General features: G+C 48.5%; 2 protein-coding genes across 13 annotated transcripts in view; both read left to right on the forward strand.

Annotated features, from left to right (window-relative positions):
- Nucleotides 1-7,983: 7,983 nt before the first annotated feature.
- On the forward strand, nucleotides 7,984-12,359 carry MPST (mercaptopyruvate sulfurtransferase). Of its 4 annotated transcripts, none has more exons than XM_074983865.1 (3): nucleotides 7,984-8,118; nucleotides 9,728-10,375; nucleotides 11,500-12,358. In XM_074983865.1, exons 2-3 carry the CDS (start codon nucleotides 9,781-9,783, stop codon nucleotides 11,796-11,798), a joined length of 894 nt encoding a protein of 297 aa, XP_074839966.1. In that variant the 5' UTR covers nucleotides 7,984-8,118; nucleotides 9,728-9,780; the 3' UTR covers nucleotides 11,799-12,358. The 4 variants fall into 4 exon arrangements, with proteins under 4 accessions (XP_074839966.1, XP_074839963.1, XP_074839964.1 ...); XM_074983862.1 differs by lacking the exon at nucleotides 7,984-8,118 and adding an exon at nucleotides 8,495-8,722 and having other exon boundaries at nucleotides 11,500-12,357; XM_074983863.1 differs by lacking the exon at nucleotides 7,984-8,118 and adding an exon at nucleotides 8,737-9,216.
- Nucleotides 12,360-17,903: 5,544 nt separating this feature from the next.
- The window catches only part of KCTD17 (potassium channel tetramerization domain containing 17), a 29,183-nt gene continuing 26,199 nt past the window's right edge, over nucleotides 17,904-20,887 (forward strand). For all 9 annotated transcript variants that reach the window (XM_075008593.1, XM_075008603.1, XM_075008618.1 and 6 more), the window contains exon 1: nucleotides 17,904-18,119. In XM_075008593.1, the coding sequence (XP_074864694.1) occupies nucleotides 17,904-18,119 (216 nt within the window). The remainder of the gene's footprint in view (nucleotides 18,120-20,887) is intronic.

Consider the following 20,887-nt stretch of genomic DNA (forward strand, 5'->3'; position numbering starts at 1 on the left):
AGCCCTCAGTTTGACCAAGATTGTGGAAACATACAAAATGGTTCTTAGAGTTTTATGATGTCCCAACACCTTTGTACTTATAAATTACACCGCCTTTGCTTTAAGAAACTTTACTGCTTTTGCAAATCATTTTGATGACCTCTAATAATCACTATTTGAATTTTTCTAAATATTAATGCTACATTCAAGTTACATGGAAAAGAGCTACAGAGTGGACAAATAACGTATCATATAGGAATCAGGCAGGATTCCTTTAAATAGTTTGTGAGCAGGCTAGTATTTTATGTTTTGCATTTGTTTCCTTAGCTGCCTCCATTTGCACTGGTAATTTAATAAATTTCTACCTGGTCCAGCTAATCTGCATCCAAGAGGGTGCTATCCTTATCAGTGAGATGTAGGCCATCCCGTTCATACAGCCCCTCCACCACTGAAAGTTTCAACAAAACCAACACCTTCTGCCTCATACCACCTATGTATCCAACTAGTCACCTTCAGTATTTTCTGCCTCATGGGACCAGTAGATTCTCCAAGATCACTTAAACTTTCCTTTCCTTCCACTCACTTCCAAGAGTCTAAGATCTTCTATAATCTACAGTAGTTAACTCCATGTGATGTTTGTCACCCATTCCAATGTGTACTATCACAAGACAACTTCATTATCTTATCTAATTCTGCAGTTATAAGTCCCTTCACTCCATGGAGACAGCACACCATTCTATTGTTCTTCTGTGCCTTGCTTAATTTTCTGTCTGCTCTTGTTAATATGGTGATCATATGCATTCTTAGAAAGGCTGAAGAAACTCTCTGGCAAATAAAGAGAAGTTACTCACTTTTGTGCATTAACGATTGTTCTTTGAGATGTGTCCCCAGGGGTGCTCCACATCTGGTGTTAGACTTGCTCTAGCGTTGCAGCTCAGAGATTTTTACAGCCATGGATGGCCGGAATGTGCATGCACGGCAGTGTTCGGCTCCTTTGCGCTTTTTTAGTCACCTGAGCGTTCCAACTGAAACCACTTCCTGGAAGCCACCCCCGAATCTGGAATGTGTGAAAGAGAAAAACTCTGGAACGGTGAGGAAGGGTGGGTTGTGGAGCACCCATGGGGACACATCTCAAAGAACAATCGTTACTGCACAAAAGTGAGTAACTTCTCTTTCTTCTTCAAGTGGGCCCCAAGGGTGCTCCATACCTGGTGACTGAGTAGCAGTACCTGCCAAGGAAGAAAAACAAGGAGGAGGGTACCAGAGTTATTGTTTGTCAGCCACCGAAAGCACAGCTGTTGAGAGTGGAGCATCCCCTGCCACCTGGTGCTGAATAGTATAGCGTCTAACGAAAATGTCATACGATGACCATGCTGCTGGGTGGCAGATATCCTTTAATGGTACACCTTTGAAGAAGGCTGTGGAAGCTGCCATTGCTCTCGTGGAATGGGTTTTAAGTTGGATAGGTAACAGTTTACGACAGATAGAGTAGCAAGAGTGACACAAGAAGTGATGAGGTTGGAGAGCCTCTGCGAGGATACGGCTTCTCCTTTGGAGCAGTTGGCAATTGATACTATCAACCTATTCTTCTGATTGAACAGTTTGGCTCTGTCGACGTACAATGCCAAAGCCCATCGTATATCCAGTGAGTGTAATCTTGCTGAGGCTTCGGGTAAAACGAGGGCAGGATTATAGGCTCATTAACGTGAAATTAAGACGAGACCTTAGGGATGAATACCGGGTGAAGTCTGAGTACCACCCCTTCCTTACTGAATGTGGTAAAAGGTGGAATAGCCACCAAAGCCGCCATCTCGCTGACCCTGCGAGCAGATGTAATAGCTAAGAAGAACACAACTTTCATACTGAGGTACTTGAGGGAGGTAGTGCCTAACGGTTCAAATGGAGTTCTGGAGAGCACCAAATCTAGGCTCCAAGGCAGAAGACTACATTGACGAGGAAGATACAGTTTGGTTAGGCCTTTGAGAAAATGTTTGGTGACTGGATGGGCAAATACCGACTCATCATCGACAGCATGCCTGAATGTTGATATTGCTGTGAGGTGCACCTTTAGAGATACCAATGTCAATCCCATTCGTTTCAGGTGTAGGAGGTAGTTCAGGATGATGTGTATGGGAACCTTCAAGGGAGCCAGACTCTTGAGGAGCACCAAGTAGTGAACCTCTTCCACTTGGACAGGTAAGTATTGTGGGTAGTAGACCTTGTAGTATGCATTAGTACCTGTTTGACTGGTTCAGAACGGTATTGTTTGGCAGTATTGAGCCAACTATCAACCAAGCTGTGAGATGAAGATTGTGTGGCTGGGGGTGTAGCAGTGACTGGTGGTTCTGAGTGAGGAGATCTTATAAGTTGGGAAGTGGGCAAGGGGGATACGGAGACATCCGCCTGAACAACGGGAACCAGTGTTGTCAGGCCCATGTTGGGGCTATCAAGATCAGTCTGGCTGCATCCATACTGGCCTTCTCTAGGACCCAAGGCATGAGAGACTTGTGGGGGAAAGCATAAATTAGAGGACCCCTCCAAGTGATGAGGAAGGCATCTCCCAAGGAGCCCAGCCTCTGTCTTGCCCTGGAAAAATAATGAAGGCATTTTCTGTTCTGAAAGGTGTCAAAGAGGTCAATGGAGGGACAGCCCCACCAGCGGAAAATTAGCTGGAGAACGTTGGTGCGGAGTTCCCACTCATGGTCTGGTGTGAACTGCCTGCTTAAGAAGACTGGTGTGAACTGCCTGCTTAAGAAGACTTGTTGACCCCCAGTAAGCATGAAGCCATCAATATTAGATTGTTGTATATGCACACATTCCAGAGGCAAATTGTTTCTATGCAAAGGGAAGGAGATCTTACCCCTCCTTGACAATTGATATAGTACATGGTGACAACATTGTCTGTAAATATTCTGACTGTAGAATCGCAGATGTGACTTAAAAAGTGTTTGCATGCATTGAGGACTGCTCTCAGTTCCAATAGGTTTATGTGCAGGGTCGACTCGTGCGGAGACCATCATCCTTGTATTGAGATTCCATCCATGTGAGGTCCCCAGCGCAGTAGAGAAGCATCCATTGTTATTAGAAATGTCAGTGATGGTTGTTGGAAGGGCATGCCTGAAAGGAGATTGCCCCAGCTCGTCCACCATTGTAATGATTCTGGGACGCAGCTTGGTAGCAACAATATCTTGTGGATGTGGCGTCTGCTGGGTGTATAGACTGTTGTCATCCACTGTTGTAAAGAGAGAAAGTGAAGCCTGTCATGTCGAACAACGTACGTGGTGGCAACCATGTGACCTATCAATCATAGACAAGTATGCATGTGAATCGTCAGGCTGTGGCTCACTATGTCAGTAAGGATCTGAATGGCATGAAAACTCTGGAGGGACAGACAGGCCCTGGTTGTGACTGAAGCTAACCGAGCTCCTATGAATTCGATAGTTTGCATAGGTTCGGTAACTGACTTCTGTTCATTTATGCTGAGGCCGAGCGACAGAAAGGTGCACTCCGCGACGTGAATTATATTGAGTGTGTCTGTGTGCAAATGACCTTTTAGAAGGCAATCATCCATGTCGCGAAGTGCACCTTTCTATCGCGATTCTTGCTGTGGTTGCAGCATCTTTGAGAATATTCTGGGGGCAGTTGAAAAGCTGAAAGGTAAAACTCAGTATTGAAAATGATTGTTGCCTATCGTAAAGTGGAGAAAACATCTTTAAGCAGGATGAATGGTGATGTGAAAGTAGGCATCTTGTAGGTCGAGGGCTGCAAACCAATTGTCATTGTCTAATGCAGGAATGATGGAAACGAGAGAGCCCATCTTGAACAGTTGTTTGCGAAGGTATCAGTTCAGGGCTCATAGGTCTAGTATCGGTCTCCACCTGTCATTCTTCTTCCTCTGAAAGCTTCTGGTATGTGTTCCACAGCCCCTATGGAAAGGAGGCGATTCAGCTCCTCCCTTAAAATAGTCTTGTGAGAGGGGTCCCTGAAAAGGGACAGAGTGGGAGGGGTGGGAGGAGGAACGAAGAGGAGGGGAATGGTATATCCTGACAAAATTATTTCTAGGACCCAACAATCTGATGTGTTCTCAGTCCAATGGTCATAAAATGGGCAAAGACGGTGATGAAAAGTGGATGTGGAGGGCAGTGAGACAATGGCAATGGTCAGGCAGTCCTCAACCAACCCATCAAACCTGCTGCCTCGCTGGTTGGGCTGGCTAGTTATGGGTTGGTTGGCTACGGCATCGTCTCTGCCCATTGCGATTGTGGTCACCTTGCTTTTTTTAGTACTGTGGGCAATGGGAGGAGAAATCATATCTCCTCTGGAAGGATTGCTAACATCTTTGATGGTATGGTAGCATGTGCGTACCCAGTGTATGTAACATCGTTTGATAATCCTTACTTGAGTGGAGGATGTCATCTGTGGTGGTGGCAAACAGCTTAATTTTATCAAAAGGCAAATCTTCAACGTTATTTTGTAGTTCTTTCGGCACTCCTGAAGACTGTAACCAGGATGCACGATGCATAATGATTGCTGTGGAGCGCGCTGTGGTATCAGCGATGTCTAGTGTGATCTGAACCCCAGTTCTGGATGCAACATAACCCTTGCATACAACGAACTGTAGTATTGGTTTCTTTGACTTGAGGAGGTAGTCCATTAACGTCATCCATTTTGTGTAGTTGTTGAAATTGTGATTCGCCAAATGCGCCATGTAGTTAGCCATTCTGAGTAGGAGAGTGGAGGATGAATAAACCTTCTTGCCAAACAAATCTAGCCTCTTTGCATCTTTATCAGATCCAGAAACTCTGTATTGAGGTGGTTTTGCTCTCTGTTGAGCCACTTCTATGATTAAGGAGTTGGGTTGAGGGTGGTTACAAAGAAAGTCCACGCCCTTGGATGGGACAAAATACTTTTTATCCGCATTCTTGTTGGTGGGTGGGACTGAAGCTGGCATCTCCCATATGTCACCAGCAGCCTCTGTTATGGCATCATGCAAAGGCATTGCAATCTTTGAAGAGGTGGCAGGCCTTAGATTTTTCAAAAGGCGGTGCTGCTTTTGTTGCCCCTCTGCAACCCGAATGTCCTGGCTGGCTGGCGCCCTTTTAAACAGTTCTTGGAACTGTTTTAAAGCATCAGGCGGTGAAGTCTGCTGAGGGGGATGACACATCTGTGGGTGGAGCCTGCAGTGGCTCGTCCTCGAGTTCTGGAATCTGGCCCTCCCCTGGCTCAGATCGGGTGACGGGGGGCAGTGGTGTTGCAGGCCAAGCCTCAGCTGTCCGCATAGAGGAGGTAGAATGCGTAGGGGACCAATGGACAGAGAATTGCTCTAGGGACCTCGCAAAACTGCACCGGTAGTCACAAAAGTAGTGATGTCCGTGATGCTGATGTGAATGGTGGTAATGATACCTGCCAGGCGGTAAGTCTCTAGTGATATACTGGTAGTCCTGATCATAGTGGTGCAGAGAGCAGGTAGCACAGGACGATCTGGAGGACGGTGGTGGAGACAATGATCAACATTGTGAATGAAGAAAAGCTCAGTCAGGCTGATCCAGAAATGGTGAAGGTAGCCTGTGGGAAGGAGAAGGAGTAGATGGATGGGGGCCATTGCGGAGAATGTATTGGAAGCAGAGGAGGAGAGTGCTCAGGAGAAAAGGTCAGCTCAGGGGATGGGGTGTAACACGTGGTCACATACTGCTGAAGAGAAATGCTTCAGGCTGGCAAGTAGCATGCCCCCAACTCCTTCAGAATAGGCTGATAGTCACAGAGACACATCACTTGGGGTGACCTGAGGCTTATTTTGTCATATGCTGTCAGTCCAATCACAGTTTTGTATTCAAGCCCTATTTACAAGGTAGCTGTGGGCAGGGAGGACCATGACATTTAGCAGCATAAGGAGCAGGAACTTTGCTTTGGGTCACATGGCAGCCTGTCCCAACTCCTGAACAACAATCTGGCAGTCTCAGCAGGCAGGCGTCATTTCAGGTGACTGGAGACTGAGTTTGGGAGCACAGTCAAATACCAGCTTGTTTGCTTTTGTAATTAATAATTAACGAATTACTAATGTATCTTTATCATAGTCCATCCCATTGACTGACTTTACTTAAATCCTTGTACTCTGAGTGGAGCATAGGTCATCTACAAGTCTCCTCCCCCTCACTCTGTCTGGGAACTAAACTTCTATCTGACTCCAGGAGTACCCTAGCGGTTGTCCTTTAATCTCTGTAAATCTCCACGTTGTCTGAGGTCTTCCTCTTTTGCGGTTTCCTTGCAGGTTCCATGTGAGAGCTTGACAAATTATGCTGGATGATGGTTTTCTAGGTGTGTGGCCTAGCAATCCCCACTTTCTTGTCTTGATTTGAACATCAATTGGTTTTTTCCCTGCTCTGTTCCAAAGCTCCTCATTTGCGGCAAAGTCTTGCCATTTGATGTGAAGGATGAACCTCAGATATCTGTTTATGAATGTCTGTAACTTGTGATTGGAAGACCTTTTAGTACACCAGGTCTTGTATCCACACAAGAGCACACTCCTCACATTTGTGCTGAAGATCCAGTTTCATCTTTGCAGATATTATTTGGGATTTCCAGATGGGGTGAAGAGTCTTGAATGCAGCTGTTGCTTTCTCTCTTCTGGCACTGATATCCTTGTCTGTCCTCCATCTGTGCCCATAATACTCCCCAAGTAGGTGAAGTCCATCCCATTAATTTGGTGTTATTTCAAGACATTTAATCTTACATTGAGATATAAGTTGGCCTTTGAATAAAGATCTGGGAATCACAAATAGGGAGCTGGAACCACCAGAAAAGAACTAGGAATAAAGGACCGCCCCTCCTGTGGGGCATAATTCCACAACCCTGCTGTGGTGAGGGAGGTAACAAGGTGAAACCAAACTCCAGAATCATTGACAGAGCAGTCAGATGACTAGCTAAATCGGAGTTAGGGTAAAGGGTAGATCTCAACCACAAAACTCTGCAGTGTTGTAACCATACTGGCCCCAGGGTATTACAGCAACAAGGTGGGTGAGGTACTATCTTTTACACAATATCCTTTTTGGTGAGTGAGACTAGCTTTTAGGCCACAAGAAGAGCTCCGTGCTGCTCAAAAGCTTGTCTCTCTCATCAACAGAAGCTGGGCCCCTGAAACGGTGGTTCTCTGTCAGTGGTGCATGTGCCTCTGGGGGTATGCAGAGGTCTTCCAAGAGGTACAGCAATTCATTTAGATATTTGCCGAGTTTAACAACTCCATAAAAAGCACTAACAGAGTTAGTATATAAACTAAAATTTCATACAATGACTTGTTTATACTGCTGTACATACTATGCACTGAAATAGCCTCAGAGGGGTAGCTGGGTTAGTCTGTAGCTTCATAAATAACACGCCGTCCTGTAGCACCTTAGAGACTAACACATTTATTAGCTCAACTTAAGTCTCCAACGTGCTATAGGATTGTTACTTATACACTGACATGTAAGTTTTATGTACCAATTGATTTTGTAAAACTCTCTGGTAAAAATGAGAAAGTCAGCAATTTTGCAGTAATAAATGTGCTGTGACACTTTTGTATTTTTTATGTCCTATTTTGTAAGCAAGTATTTTTTAAAAGAATGTTAAGTACAGCCATATTGGGTCAGTATCCTATCTTCTGACAGCAGTCAATGCAATATATTTCAGAGCGGAGGAACAGACCAGGTAATCATCAAATGATCCCGTCCCATATCACCCAATCCCAGCTCCTGGCAAACAGTGAAGTGAGGTGTAACTTGGTGGGATTGCATGCAAACAATTTGGATGCCTGGGAGGGTTACAGTAGTCTGGAAAGGTTGAGGGTCATACCCTAATAAAAGATATTTCCTCACCCGCCTTGTCTCTGAAAAGAAGAAAGCACAGAAAGCTAGAACTGTGAGATCAGGCAAGGCAATGCCCACAGTACAAATAAGGGAGCCCAGCCAGATCAAGCTGGTATGTCAGTACGCAGCAAGCCCACGAGACGCTTTTGAAAGAAGGAAATGGCTGGAGGCCGCCTGGTCTGTGAAGAGTACTGGACGGAGCCGCAGCTCTGGAGCAATGTTCCCTTAAGATGAGTGCTCGGCAGCCACCCAAGCGAGATGCAGCCGATTAGCAGACCACCCAGGCCCGGCAGCACGTGTACGTATTGGTGGTGCACACCCACACATGCCTTGGTGCACACAACAAAATTTATTCTGCCCAGAGAGGAAACACCGCTACCGGGCCAACTGCCTCAGAGACGCGCCAGTGCCAAATCCCCTGCCAGCAGCGCCCTGGTGAACGCAGCGGCGGGCAAGCCGGGAGCGCGGGGGCGCAGCTGCTAGGGCCCCTGCGGGGAGGGGTGGGGGTTGTACGCGCGTGCGAAGGGCGCGTGCTGGCTCGCGAACTCAGCACCAGCCCCCACGCGGCGCCTCGCGGCCCTGCAGCCGCGCCCCTTGCCGAAGGCCGGGCTCCATATTCCCGCTCTGTCCCGCGGGCGGCGCCGCCTCTCCTGCCGGGGGGAAAGGCCCGGCCGAGTCCCGCCCCGGAGAGGCGTTCAGCGAGATCCACCCGCTGGGCGCGCAGCAGCCGGCCGCGGCGGAGCCGCTTTGCCCGGCCAGCGCCTGCCCCGATTGGGCCGCCGGGTGGGAGGTGGCGCTTGTCTCAGCCCCCGAGCGCACGCAGGGCGGGCGAGGCTGGGGGAGGCGCCCGGAAGCGTATGTTAGTTCCTGGCTGAGCCGCAGCCCCCGGGAGGCGCACGGAGGTAGGGGCCGCAGTCGCTCACAAGGGGGGAGGCGGCCGCTCACATGCAGGGTCGGGTTGGTTGGATGCGCGCCCCAGGAGTCAGCCTCCCTAGGCCGAGCCTTGCTCGTGGGCACAGGCTGGGCCAGGCCTCGGGGCCAGGCTTTCGCTCTCCGCTGGAGTCCTGGGCGGAGATCGTCCCTTACGCTCCGGGGAGGGGGGTGTCCAGTGCAGTCAGTGCCATGTAGGTGCAGATCAGGCACGTGAGTGGCTTTGCGTGGGCATCCGCTACTCCTGCTTCTGTGTAACATCCCTGGCAGCGGGACCCCAGGGTCTGGTGCTCCCAGAGCAGCGGTGTGCGGCTGGCTCAGCCCGGGCACAGGGGACAGCTGTCTTTCCACCTGAGTTCTTTCACTGCCTATGGTGGAGGCAAAGACTTCCCAGTGGCATGGGGCAGGGAGACGTAGGACGGCCGCAGCAACATCAAAGTATGCAGCTGCAACGCTTGGGGAGCAGGTAAGTGGACAGCTTTCTTTTAATAGGGCGATGGCAGTCCTTGCGTCAAGACTTGGGATCTCCTTGTGCAGAGTTCCCTTTTGAGCGGTTCAGGGAGCTGGCTCTGACCTATCGCTCAGTAGTCAGGGCCCATTGCGCACAGATGGACTCTCTAGCTCTTCCTAATTTTGAATTCAGGCTCCTGACACATGCCCCTGGCTCAGCCTGGTTTCAGGCAGTCTCTGCAGGTGCTCCTCTCCCTGGCTTTCTCTTTGTCTTTATCCTCATTTCATGACCTCTGGACCACCAAACTGATTTCTGATGTAGCCCTGAGGTGTCACAAGAGAGCTGACTATGGCCCAGTGTGCAGAAGTGAGGCAGTGGTACTCTGTAACTTAGGCCAGAAGTTCTTTCCTTCTGGTTCTTTTATTACTGTGACAGTGTTCAGGAGTCGATTGTGCAAGGTGCTGTACACACAACAAAAGCAGTTCACCCTGAGATCTTCTGTATTTAATCCCTGATTTTCCCCCAGCCCCCTTCAGGAAACCCAAGAGGCTGTCTGAATTTGGCTAGGACTCAGAAGCAATGTCTCAGCAGTTCCTCTATCGGGCCCTGGTGCAAGCCAAATGGCTCTCAGAAACCATCAAGTCTCCTCAGGCTGGACAGGTTGTGAAGATCCTGGATGCATCCTGGTACCTCCCAGTGATGAAACGTGACCCCCGGCGTGAGTTTGAGGAGCACCACATCCCGGGTGCTGCTTTCTTTGACATTGACCAATGCAGCGACCGCACATCGCCCTATGACCACATGCTGCCTAGTGCGGATGACTTTGCGGAGTATGTGGGCAAGCTGGGCGTGGGAAATGACTCCCATGTGGTGATATATGATGCCAGCAATCAGGGTCTTTTCTCTGCTCCCCGTGTCTGGTGGATGTTCCGGGCCTTTGGGCACCATGCTGTCTCCCTTCTTGATGGTGGGCTGAAGAACTGGCAACGGGAGGCGCACCCTTTAAGCTCTCTCAAGAGTCAAGTTGTCCCTGTGGAGTTCCATGCCTCCCTAGACAAGTCACTGGTGAAAGCCCATGAGGACATAGAGGAGAACATAGAGTCACACAGCTTCCAGCTGGTGGATGCTCGTTCTGCAGGGCGGTTCAGAGGGACAGAGGCAGAACCCAGAGAAGGTAACACATCTGCTTAGCCATCACTCTAACAAAGGGGGTTCATTTAAGACACAAACCCAGATGCATGTCCTCACTTCTGAATGCAGCTTGAAGGTGGAAACTTGCTTGTTGCAAAGACTAGTTTCGAGCGGAGGATGCTTAGCTTATGTCTATCCCTCTTTGTGATTGCTGTCTCTGCTTGCCTACATCTATTTGCCACTCTCTCTGTTCTGGTCTCCATATGCTGCTGGAAATGCTTGTTTAAAACATATTCACTGTAGGATAAGATCTTTTGACACCAAACACAAGATGTTTAATAGCTGCATCCTTGCCAACAGGAAGCCCGGAGTTCTTTAATCCTGGCAGTGAAGTTCTGTATCGGAAGACCAGATTGACTCCAGATTATGATTTGTAGAATGATGGTGCATACAGGGCCTGATTCCGCCATGTGCTGTACAGATGGTAGGAGGTAGCCTTGCCACAAAGAGCTTACAACCTAAATGGTTAAGGCAGACTCATGGTGGGAGGAAGGTGTTCTCCTGATTATTATACACGGCTAAGGTCAAACAGCCTATGACAAGGGAAGCAATAGAAATCAAATGTGCTTAGTCCTGTTCCTTGCCTTAACCCTAAAACCATCCATCCTCTCAGCTGATTCACCTGCTACTGCAGCCAGACTCAAGCCAAGAAGGGGTGTTATATAGAATTTTAATTCTGTCATATGCCACTGAAAGAGGACACTTCCTTCCTCACCCCTGGCTGATAGAGCTGCATTGAGCTGGTCTTGGTTCCAGAGACTGACTTTCAGCCTGTTCAAGAGGTGAAGAACCTGTATGTTTGAGTATGAATGCAAAGTCTCATGTTTTGGAGGCAGCAGTGCACTTAATCACTTGGGGATCTGGGGAAAGGAGAGAGAATGTATTTCCAACACATCCCTTCCATGTGATAATATTTGGGTTTTTTGAATGCTTTGTGGTCAAACATCCAGCCAATCCTCACAGTAGCCTTGTACAGAGAGGGTCCAGAAGGAGGATAGTTGTGGCACGAGTATGTGTGGAGGATAGTCAAGAAGGGGTTGGTGGTGGAACCCTCTGTGATGTAAAAATTAACTTCTACCTGTGTTGGTCCCCTTCTTTTTCTTCCAGGAATCGAACCTGGTCATATCCTTGGCTCCGTGAACATCCCTTTCATGGATTTCCTCACAGAAGCTGGCTTTGAGAAGAGCCCTGAAGAGATCTGCAGCTTATTCCAGGAGAAGAAAGTGGACCTCTCAAAACCAGTGGTAGCCACCTGTGGCTCTGGAGTCACTGCTTGCCACGTGGCCCTGGGGGCCTACCTCTGCGGCAAGCCAGATGTGGCTATCTATGATGGCGCCTGGGTGGAATGGTACATGCGTGCACGGCCTGAAGAAGTTGTCTCTGAGGGCAAAGGCAAGACTCTCTGAAGCATGGTTTCTGCCCCTTCAGTGCAGACAGATTGCCTTGGAACTGGCATTGGGTGGTTGTCTTAGCCTTTCCTATTTCAAAATCATAGTGTGCTACTGAATGAAGGCCTTCCGTGACAAATCTAAACATAAATAGTTCTAGCTCTTTACCCTCTCCCTTCTCACACTAATTTTTCTGGGCACAAATGATAGCTTTTTACCCCATCTCACTAGAAGGGTGCTGTGGGAAAGCCCTGGTTAGGGATGGTGGAATAAGAGATTGAGGCTGGACTCGTCCACCAGGACAATCTCTCCTGATTAGACACTGTGTGAAGAATACAAGTGGAGTAGCTTTTAGGGTTTCTCCTCACACTTGGACTCTCAGTGAATTTGTTCTCAGCCAATTTTGAATCTCCCATTGTCCCCGGGGAGCTTGAAAACTTGTCCCTTTTTTTTTTTTTAAAGTATATATATTTCAAAGGTTATGCAATTAAAAACAAACCCTTTTTAATACATTTAAAGGTCTTTTTCCTGTACTGAGCTTGGAACAATACAGATCAGAGGTATCTTACTCTGTACCTCTCCCCAGGAAGCAGTCAAGTAGCACTTTAAAGACTAGCAAAATAGTTTATTGGGTGAGCTTTCGTGGGACAGACCCACTTCTGAAGTGGGTCTGTCCCACGAAAGCTCACCCAGTAAACTATTTTGCTAGTCTTTAAAGTGCTACTTGACTGCTTTTTGTTTTGATAGTATATAGACTAGCACGGCTTCCTCTCTGTTACTATTCTCCCCAGGAAGTGTTTGGTTAGCACAGCTAATCGCTATAGGTGGCTCAGGTAGCCATGACTGTGCTATCTGTGGGTGAGTTAGTGTGCTGAACGTAGTAGTCCTGGTGGCAAGAGGTGTGAGCAGCTGGCCAGACACCCCACCCCAGGACATAGCTCTGGTTTAAGAATGGACCGTAGTAGGTGGCTATAGCTTGTGGTACGGCTCTTGCTGCTGTAGCTGTAGCTGTGCTGCTGTTTTTAGCATGCCAGCTCAGTCACAGCTAGTGCCAGTATGGCTACCCAGGTGGCCAGTTACACCTCTTGTTCTGGTGTAGACATGCCCTTGTTCTCCACGCAGAAAGCTGTGCTGGTGAGGTGAGCGGTGTATGTGTTCCATCCATGGTAGGTATGTTTCAGTTTCCCTGGGGGCTCGAATAAGAAAGGAAGTGCACATCTCTGTCTCCGCCTGTTCATGTCCTGCAGCCAGCGTCATCTGCAATTGTGTGACTTTCAGCATCTGCATTCCACATGACGCTGACACAGGCCTGACTAGCAATGAGATGCTTCCCTCTCTGGGCAGTGTTGTAGCCATGTTGGTCCCGAGCTAGTAGAGAGACAAGGTGGGTGAGTGAGGTAATAGCTTTTATTGGATCCATTTCCACTAGCAAGAGAGATGAATTTACATGGAGCTCTTTGTCAGGTACTTCCACTGACTGGCATGGCACATGGCCACAGGCTTAAAATTAGTTTTGGGCTTCAGTACCTTGCTAAGGTGAAGCCCTAGGGAAAGCTGCCCACAGTAGGGGCAGGCGTTTTCACAAGGCTGGCGCTGCAGGTCTCGAAACTGAAAATCTCCCTCAGGAAACAACGTCGGGTGTTCGATTCCCTGCATTCCAAGAGTTAACTGACCTGTGGTTACACCTAAGCAATCCCGTTGGCATCAACAGATTTGATTAAAGAAAGGTCCCTGTTGGTCACACCACCCTTTATCTTAGATTAGCCTGAAGAGAAAAGTGTGACGGGGGGAGGGGTTTGTCTTCCGATCAATACGCAGGGAGCAGGGTTCTTGCACTTCTGACAAGGAAGCCAAGCCTGGGTAGTGGGGGAGGGGAGGACACCAAACCCCTGAACCCTGCTGCCCTGGTGGGGCCAAAGCTGAAGCCCAAGGGTTTCTGGTTCCGGTGGGAGGCCTTTAACCTGAGCCTTGTCATGCAGAACTAAAATTCTCAGTCTTTGGCTTCAGCCCTGGGCAGGGGTGCTGGAACAATCCTTAGAATAGGGGCGCTGAGAGCTGTTGAACCCAACTGGGAACTCTGTGTGTAACGGAAGCCACTTGAAGACAGGAGGTGCTGCAGCACCCTCAGCACCCCAGTGCCATCCTTGATGGCCTTGGGGGATGGGACATGGGATTTGGCCTTGATTCCAGTTCAGAGGTGAAAGTAAGGGAGTATGCAACGGTGTATGCCCTGGTGCACTACTCAGGAAAGAGCCAGCCAGGGCCCACCATTTAAAGAGCCTGCTGGGATGCAGCTTGCAATGCGCTCTCCCAGCCAGGCAGCTGCAGCTGCAGGCTGGCACTGAGGAATGGGTATTAGCAGCCAGGTGAGGCAGAAGGCAGGTTATGTGCTGTCCCTGCTGTGCGCTGTTGCCTGCAGCCCTTAGGAAGAAACCAGAGGGCTCTCACGCTGCTGGCAGTTTTCCTGCAGCAGTGACCCCACACAGATGGCCCACAGATCCCTTGTGGCCAGGTAAAGTTACCCTGCCCCAGGGTACTCCCACGCACCCTCAGCCTTGACTCCTGCACCTCCCACTTCCTCCCTGCCCTCCCTGAGCCCCTGGCACTCCATGCTCACTATCTGCCCTGAGCTTCTGGCACTCCAGCCAACTTCTGCCCTGAGTCTCCAGCGCTCCCAAACCTGTGCCTTGACTCCCCCACTTCCCTCATGTACACCCAGCGCTCACCCTAAACCTCACTGCATCCCTGTGCATTCTAGTGGGAATGAAACTGCATTAATCAGAAAATCGAAGTTACTGCTTTAATCGCATATATTTTACAGTCGCACTAGTTTACATTACAAAGCCTCTTTGATTTTTGCTTCTCGTCAGGTGAAATACGTTCACGTCTGGTCCGATGTGACATAGCAGTACTGCCCTACTGCGACCCACCCTCCACGCCAAGGTGGGTTGCAATAGAACAATACTGGTAAGAATTTTAAGTTATATTTACCACAGCTCCAGGGCCCAACAACTTTAATGCTAGCCCGGCAACTGCTTTAATATGGGGTTGTGTCCCATTTTGTGTACTGAATCACAGTTTGAGAATCACTGCCCTAGAGCATCAGAGTGGTAACTGTGTTAGTCTTTATCTTCGAGAACAACAAGAAGTCCTGTGGCACCTTATAGACTAACAGATATTTTGGAGCGTAAGCTTTTGTGGGCAAAGACGTGCATCATGCATCTGATGAAGCAGGTCTTTGCCCACGAAAGCTTAAGCTCCAAAATGTCTGTTCGTCTATCAGGTGCCGTAGGACCTTCTGTTGCCCTACAGCAGTGTTAAATGTCTTGAGACCACAGAAGAAGAAAAAATATTTTTATGCAGAACACTTATGAAAATTTTTGTTTAAAAAAATTGTCAGACTAAAAAAAACCAAACAGCAACATACACTGCAAAAACAAGATGAAGTCATTCAATCAGGTGTCATAGCGGTGAAGAAGTAACATTGTCTCTGGTGTTAATAACCCAAGATATATACCCCCAGTGTCTACCACCAAGCATCAGATACTCTCTGCACACCCATGAGTTGGTCACGGAACACAAGTGTTCCAGGGAACACAGTTCAAGAAACCCTGACCTAGACCATGTGCAGCTGTGGGAGGAAAGAGATGGATAGGGACTAAAGCAGAGAAAAGTGGGCAAAAAGATGGAGGCAAAGGAATTGAAGGATGGCAGCTGGAGGGAGAGAAGGGGTGCATGGGGGGCAGGATAAGAGGGGAAAAATAGATGACTGATTATAAAGGACTTTGGTCTGCTTTTCCACTGTAACCAAAGTCTGTGACACAGAGATAAGGAGTAGGGGGTTGCAAAAATGACTATGCTGCCCTTGGTACATGTTCTTTGTGTATCCAGGGTCTGCTAGTCTGCCTCCTGCTGTGAATCGGTGGGGTCTCAGGCCCATTTGTATTTACACTCAGCTGCAGTGATGGCTAGGACAGGAGTCTTCAAGCTTTCTGTTTCTGAGGCTCTCCCAAACTTGCTGTAAAAACTCCATGGCCCACTTGTGCCTCGACTGCTGGGCTTCTGCTTATAAAAGCCAAGGCCAGTGTTACAGGCTACCAAGCAGTGACATTGCCTGGGTGTGAAGCTAAAGTTGCTGAGGCTTTGGCTTCAGTCCCAAGTGGGTGGGGCTCAGGGCCCTGGGCTTCAGCTTTCTGCCCTGAACCCCAGTGAACTGAACACTGGCCCTGCTTGGAGGACTGACTCCCTGAAACCTGTTTGAGGCCCTCCTTCCACAGGAGAGAGGACCCCTGCCCTTAGGGGCTGTTCAGCAGCAGAAAATAGCCAGAGGGCAGCATATTCCAGCTATGATATCTCCTCTCCCTCAGTGCACCCACTAGTGCTAGGGCCTGTAAGGGGAATGGTGTATGTTGGGGTGACAAAGTTGGGAATTTTTGCAGTGTTTTATGTGAATAATAGTGTGTACCTTAGATTGCCCATGCACTGCATGTTTAACAAGGTGGTGGGATAAGGCTTGTTGTTACAGAGGACCAGGAATGACCTCACATAGCAGTCAGAACTCCTGGACAAAGGCCTGGGGGTGGGAGACCCTAACAACCAGTTACTGGGTGACCAAGAAGCCCAGCCCAGCTCAGCTTGGCAGTCAGGCAGTTCTGGCCAGCATGGAGGACAAAGGGCTAAGGAGACAGGGCCAGGTGACCTTTCCAGCCAGTGGGGAACAAAGGATGTGTGTTTTTCAGGGAATTCCTCCAGGTTTTTCATTGTCCCTGTGTTATTTTCAGGAATCAGATGCACTCAAGGGAGTGGGGACAGTCTGTGGATGGCCAGTTGAGAACACAGACTGTGCACAGAAGCTGTATAGGGGACTTGGAAGCCAAATACCCCCCCTCAGCAACTCTCTTTTTTTCAAAAACTTTGCTATCAACTCTTTGAGCTTTTCATTCTCCCTGTGTTTTCAGGGATCGGATGCAATCATGGGAGGGGGGACAGTCAGTGGATGGCCAGCTGCAAAGACACACGCTTGTTGATTTTTATGAAATCCTTGATAATTCACTTACAGAAGAAAGAGATTTCTGTTAACTTTATCATCTTTGTTGATGCCCTACTTTTCCTTCCTTCTGACTGGAAAAATGGACATTTGCTTAACACAGGAGGGGAATAAGGAAAATGCTACGTGGGAAAGTGATGTCAGAGCAGCAAACATATCCAGAATACTATGGAGATGAAGGAACTGTGGGATAGGTTCCCACAATGCACTGCTGCAAGTCAGTGTTTGCCATTGAGTGTGGCAGCAATCAGTCGACTTTGTGAGGAGCATGTGGGGAGGTGAGAATATTCAAAATCGAATTTATAAATTCCAGAGTTACAAAAACATTATTATTAATTTGATTTTATCTCGTAGTGTGGACACAGCCTTAGTGGCAATAGTGTGAAAACCCAACTTAAGGTACATTGACTCCAGCTACGTAATAAACATAGCTGGAATTGCCTACCTTAATTCCGCCTTCCACCGTAGTGTAGACCTGCCCTTAGTCACAACTGCTCTGGGCCCATGTGCTGGATTTCTACTCGGCCCAAAACAACACTGCCTGCACCACCCGGTAATGGAGGTGTATAAACTGCACCTTCCTGCAACAGCAGTAGCAGCATAGATTACACTCCATATCCTGGCACGGGCTGGTGCCAAAAATCACCTGCTGCCAAGAGCGTGGGCTGTGCAAAACTGAAGTTTCCAAGATTCTTGGATGACCCGTTGCAGAGATGATGAAATGTGGTAATTAATATCGCCAGCGTTTACCTGTTGTTTGAGAGCACTGGACAGCTGTCAAGCGACCAGAGAAAGGCTCCAAAGCAAACCCATTACCCTGGCATCCCTGGGCCGGGGGGAGCGTTCAGAATGAGGAGCTGGGGTGTGGCTTGAGCCCATCACGCCTAATAACAGACACGCCCTTGGGAGCAGCACCGTCCTTCCCCGAACGTCCCACGGCTGCCCACGTGGAGCACCCATGACCGACAGCCACCGCTGGGGCGGGGAACACCAGATAAACTACAGATCCCAGCAGCCTCTGGTGCCCAACACTCGCAGCGGGGGCCGGTGGGCGGGGCGCTGGCCGAGAGGGAGAGATGAGGATGGAAGGAGGGGATGACACGCCGGCTGCCGAGCGGGTGTCTTACCCCCGCGCGAGCCCCCCGCCGCCGCCCGCGGACAGCGGCCGGGCTAAGTGGGTGCGGCTGAACGTGGGGGGCACGGTGTTCCTCACCACCCGGCAGACGCTGTGCCGGGAGCAGAAATCCTTCCTCTGCCGCTTGTGCCAGGGCGAGGAGCTGCAGTCCGACCGGGTGAGCGGCCAGCGCGGGGGCGCTGAGACAGCGCCGGGCACGCAGGGAGGAGCGGACTCGGGCAGAGGGAGGCGAGGGCTCCCGGTGCGGGATCAAGAGGGGGCGGGCTGGAGAGACGGACTGAGAGACGGGACCTGGTTAAAACACTGCACCTCTGCCCCGGCGAACTCGCCGCCTGCTTCCCAGCCATCCAGAGCCCCTGGGGGGCCGCCCCCACTGGGGAAGGGAGATTGTTTCTGGCTTGCTAGTGGGGACCAAACAGGCCTGCTCCCCACCCCCTGGTGTGGCACAGCATAGAACCTGGCTCCCCGGCTACCCCACCAGCTGTCAGGGATGCTGCAGGGCCCCATAAGAGGCCCAGGCCCTAGCCCCCAAGGAGACATGTCAGGAGCTGCAATAAATAGCCTCCCAGGGGAGAGACAAGGTGGGTGAGGTATATTTTTTTATTGCACCAGCTTCTGCTGATGACAGAGACCAGATTCCGAGTGTATGCAGAGCGCGTCTCCCATTTGCCCTCCTGGCAGTACAGGCTGAAGAGGCAGGAATCCTGAGCTGAGAATCCACATCACATCTTTTTTGTGCCGGGATCTCCCTGCTAACCTTACAGACTATAGCCTTGGGGGTCTGCACTGTAGGGGTGAAATTGCTAGGGCCTCAGGCCCCAGCAGGATCATTTCAGCCATTGGGTCTTTCCAGGGAGACACATTGAGAGTATCAAAACAAAAAGCAGTCAAGTAGCACTTTAAAGACTAGCAAAATAGTTTATTTGGTGAGCTTTCGTGGGACAGACCCACTTCTGTAGACCATAGCCAGACCGGAATGATCTGAAGAAGTGGGTCTGTCCCACGAAAGCTCATCACCTAATAAACTATTTTGCTAGTCTTTAAAGTGCTACTTGACTGCTTTTTGTTTTGATAGTGTATAGACTAGCACGGCTTCCTCTCTGTTACTATTCAACATTGAGAGTAGTGTGAAGTTGGCTCTGCATGCCTATTTAGGATAGGGAGAGCCCGATTTTATAGGAACTATCTTGATATTTGGTCCTATTTCTTACACAGGGACCTACTACTCCTCTCCCTGCCCAACCCTGATCCTGATTTTTCACACTTGTTATTTGGTCACCTTAGTTTAGGATGAGACCGATAACAAGGCTCCACTTGAACGTTGAAAGTCCCAGGGTACTTTTACGCAGAGAACAAGTTTAACCAGTCTCAGAAGGGTAGCTGTGGTAGTCCTGGCTTCACACAAAACAAAACAAAAACCAAGCAGTCCTGTAACACTTTAAAGAGCAACAATTTTATTTATTAGGTAATAAGCTTTCCAGGGGGTCTTACCCATGAAAGCTGATTACCTAATAAATAAAATTGTTATTCTTTAAGGTGCTACCGGACTGTCTTTTTTTTTTTTCTTTCTTTGCTGACATTTAACCAAGTCTTCTTTCCAATATGCTTCTGCTCCCTACTGTTTTGCAATGTGATGTGTGCCAGCTGGCTGCAGCCATTCCTTCCAGAGGCGTAGCTGCTTGTCTGTGGTACTATATGCAGGTAGTAACAGAGAGAAAGCCGTGCTAGTCTATATACTATCAAAACAAAAAAGCAGCCAAGTAGCACTTCAATGATGAACAAAATAATTTATTAGGTGATGAGCTTTCGTGGGACAGACCCATTTCTTCAGACCATAGCCATACCAGAACCGTCTCAATATTTAAGGCATGGAGAACCAAAAACAGTAATCAAAGTGGACAACTCAGAAAAAAAATTACCAAGGTGAGCAAATCAGAGAGTAGAGGGGCAGACGGGGCGGGGGCGGGGGGAGTCAAGAATTAGATTAAGCCGAGGATGCAAACAAGCCCCTATGGTGACCCAGAAAATTCCCATCCCGGTTCAAACCACGTGTTAATGTGCCAAATTTGAATATAAAAGAAGTTTAGCAGCCTCTATTTTAAGAGTGTTGTGAAACTTCCTCTTCAGTAACAGGCAGACTCTTAAGTCATTAACAGAACGGCCCACTCCATTAAAATGCCGGCTAACAGGTTTGTGGTTCAGGAATGTTTTTATGTCTGTTTTGTGCCCATTAACTAAGAGAGTTTGAAGTCTGTCCTTATAAATTATTTTGTTAGTCTTTAAAGTGCTACTTGACTGCCTTTTTGTTTTGATATGCAGATCGTTTGGGAAGTGCTTTGGGATCATAAAGTTAGCTGTTATATGCTACTTTTAATGTGTCGCTCTCAAATCACTTTGTGAAGGAGGGTGGGTACCACTATTAGAGCAGGCCAGGTGTTTTTTGATTGATTGTTTTTTTTTTTAACTTGGAAACCAGAATTGTTTCTGGGAAAGGAGTCTGTTTTGACAAATTTCCTGTTTTGGAAAAAAAGTTTTGAAATTGTTGAACTGTTCCATTTTGATATTTTCAAAATTGAAGATTTCTGGGTTTGGGATCAAAATTACTTTGTTTTAAAACTTTGTAATTTTTTAGGTAAATGTTTTAAAATAGTCAAAAATGAACTCAAATATTTTGATCTCTTCTGTTAGATTTTTTTCCCCTTCTTTTTGAATTTTCTATTCACAATCGCATTTTGGGATTTTGACTTTTCGTCATAGCGCAAGGTGGGCCAAAATGACTCAGGTTTCCTATCCCCTTGTCTCTGTCTACCGCACCGCTCTGTCTACCACACCACAGGAGCGATGGAAGTATAAACCAGGACTACCACAGTTCTTATTCTAGTCTGTTTTCTAGAGCAGTTAGGGGCCATGACAAATTTCCTCCGT

Source organism: Carettochelys insculpta, chromosome 1, assembly GCF_033958435.1.
Source record: "Carettochelys insculpta isolate YL-2023 chromosome 1, ASM3395843v1, whole genome shotgun sequence".
NCBI classification, from domain to species: Eukaryota; Metazoa; Chordata; order Testudines; family Carettochelyidae; genus Carettochelys; species Carettochelys insculpta.

Bases quoted from the DNA above. Each gene is read 5' to 3' on its own strand.
- MPST (XM_074983865.1), top strand. From the start codon at position 9,781: ATGTCTCAGCAGTTCCTCTATCGGGCCCTGGTGCAAGCCAAATGGCTC. The intron at 10,376-11,499 runs GTAACACATCTG...TTTTTCTTCCAG, and splicing joins AGAGGCAGAACCCAGAGAAG to GAATCGAACCTGGTCATATC.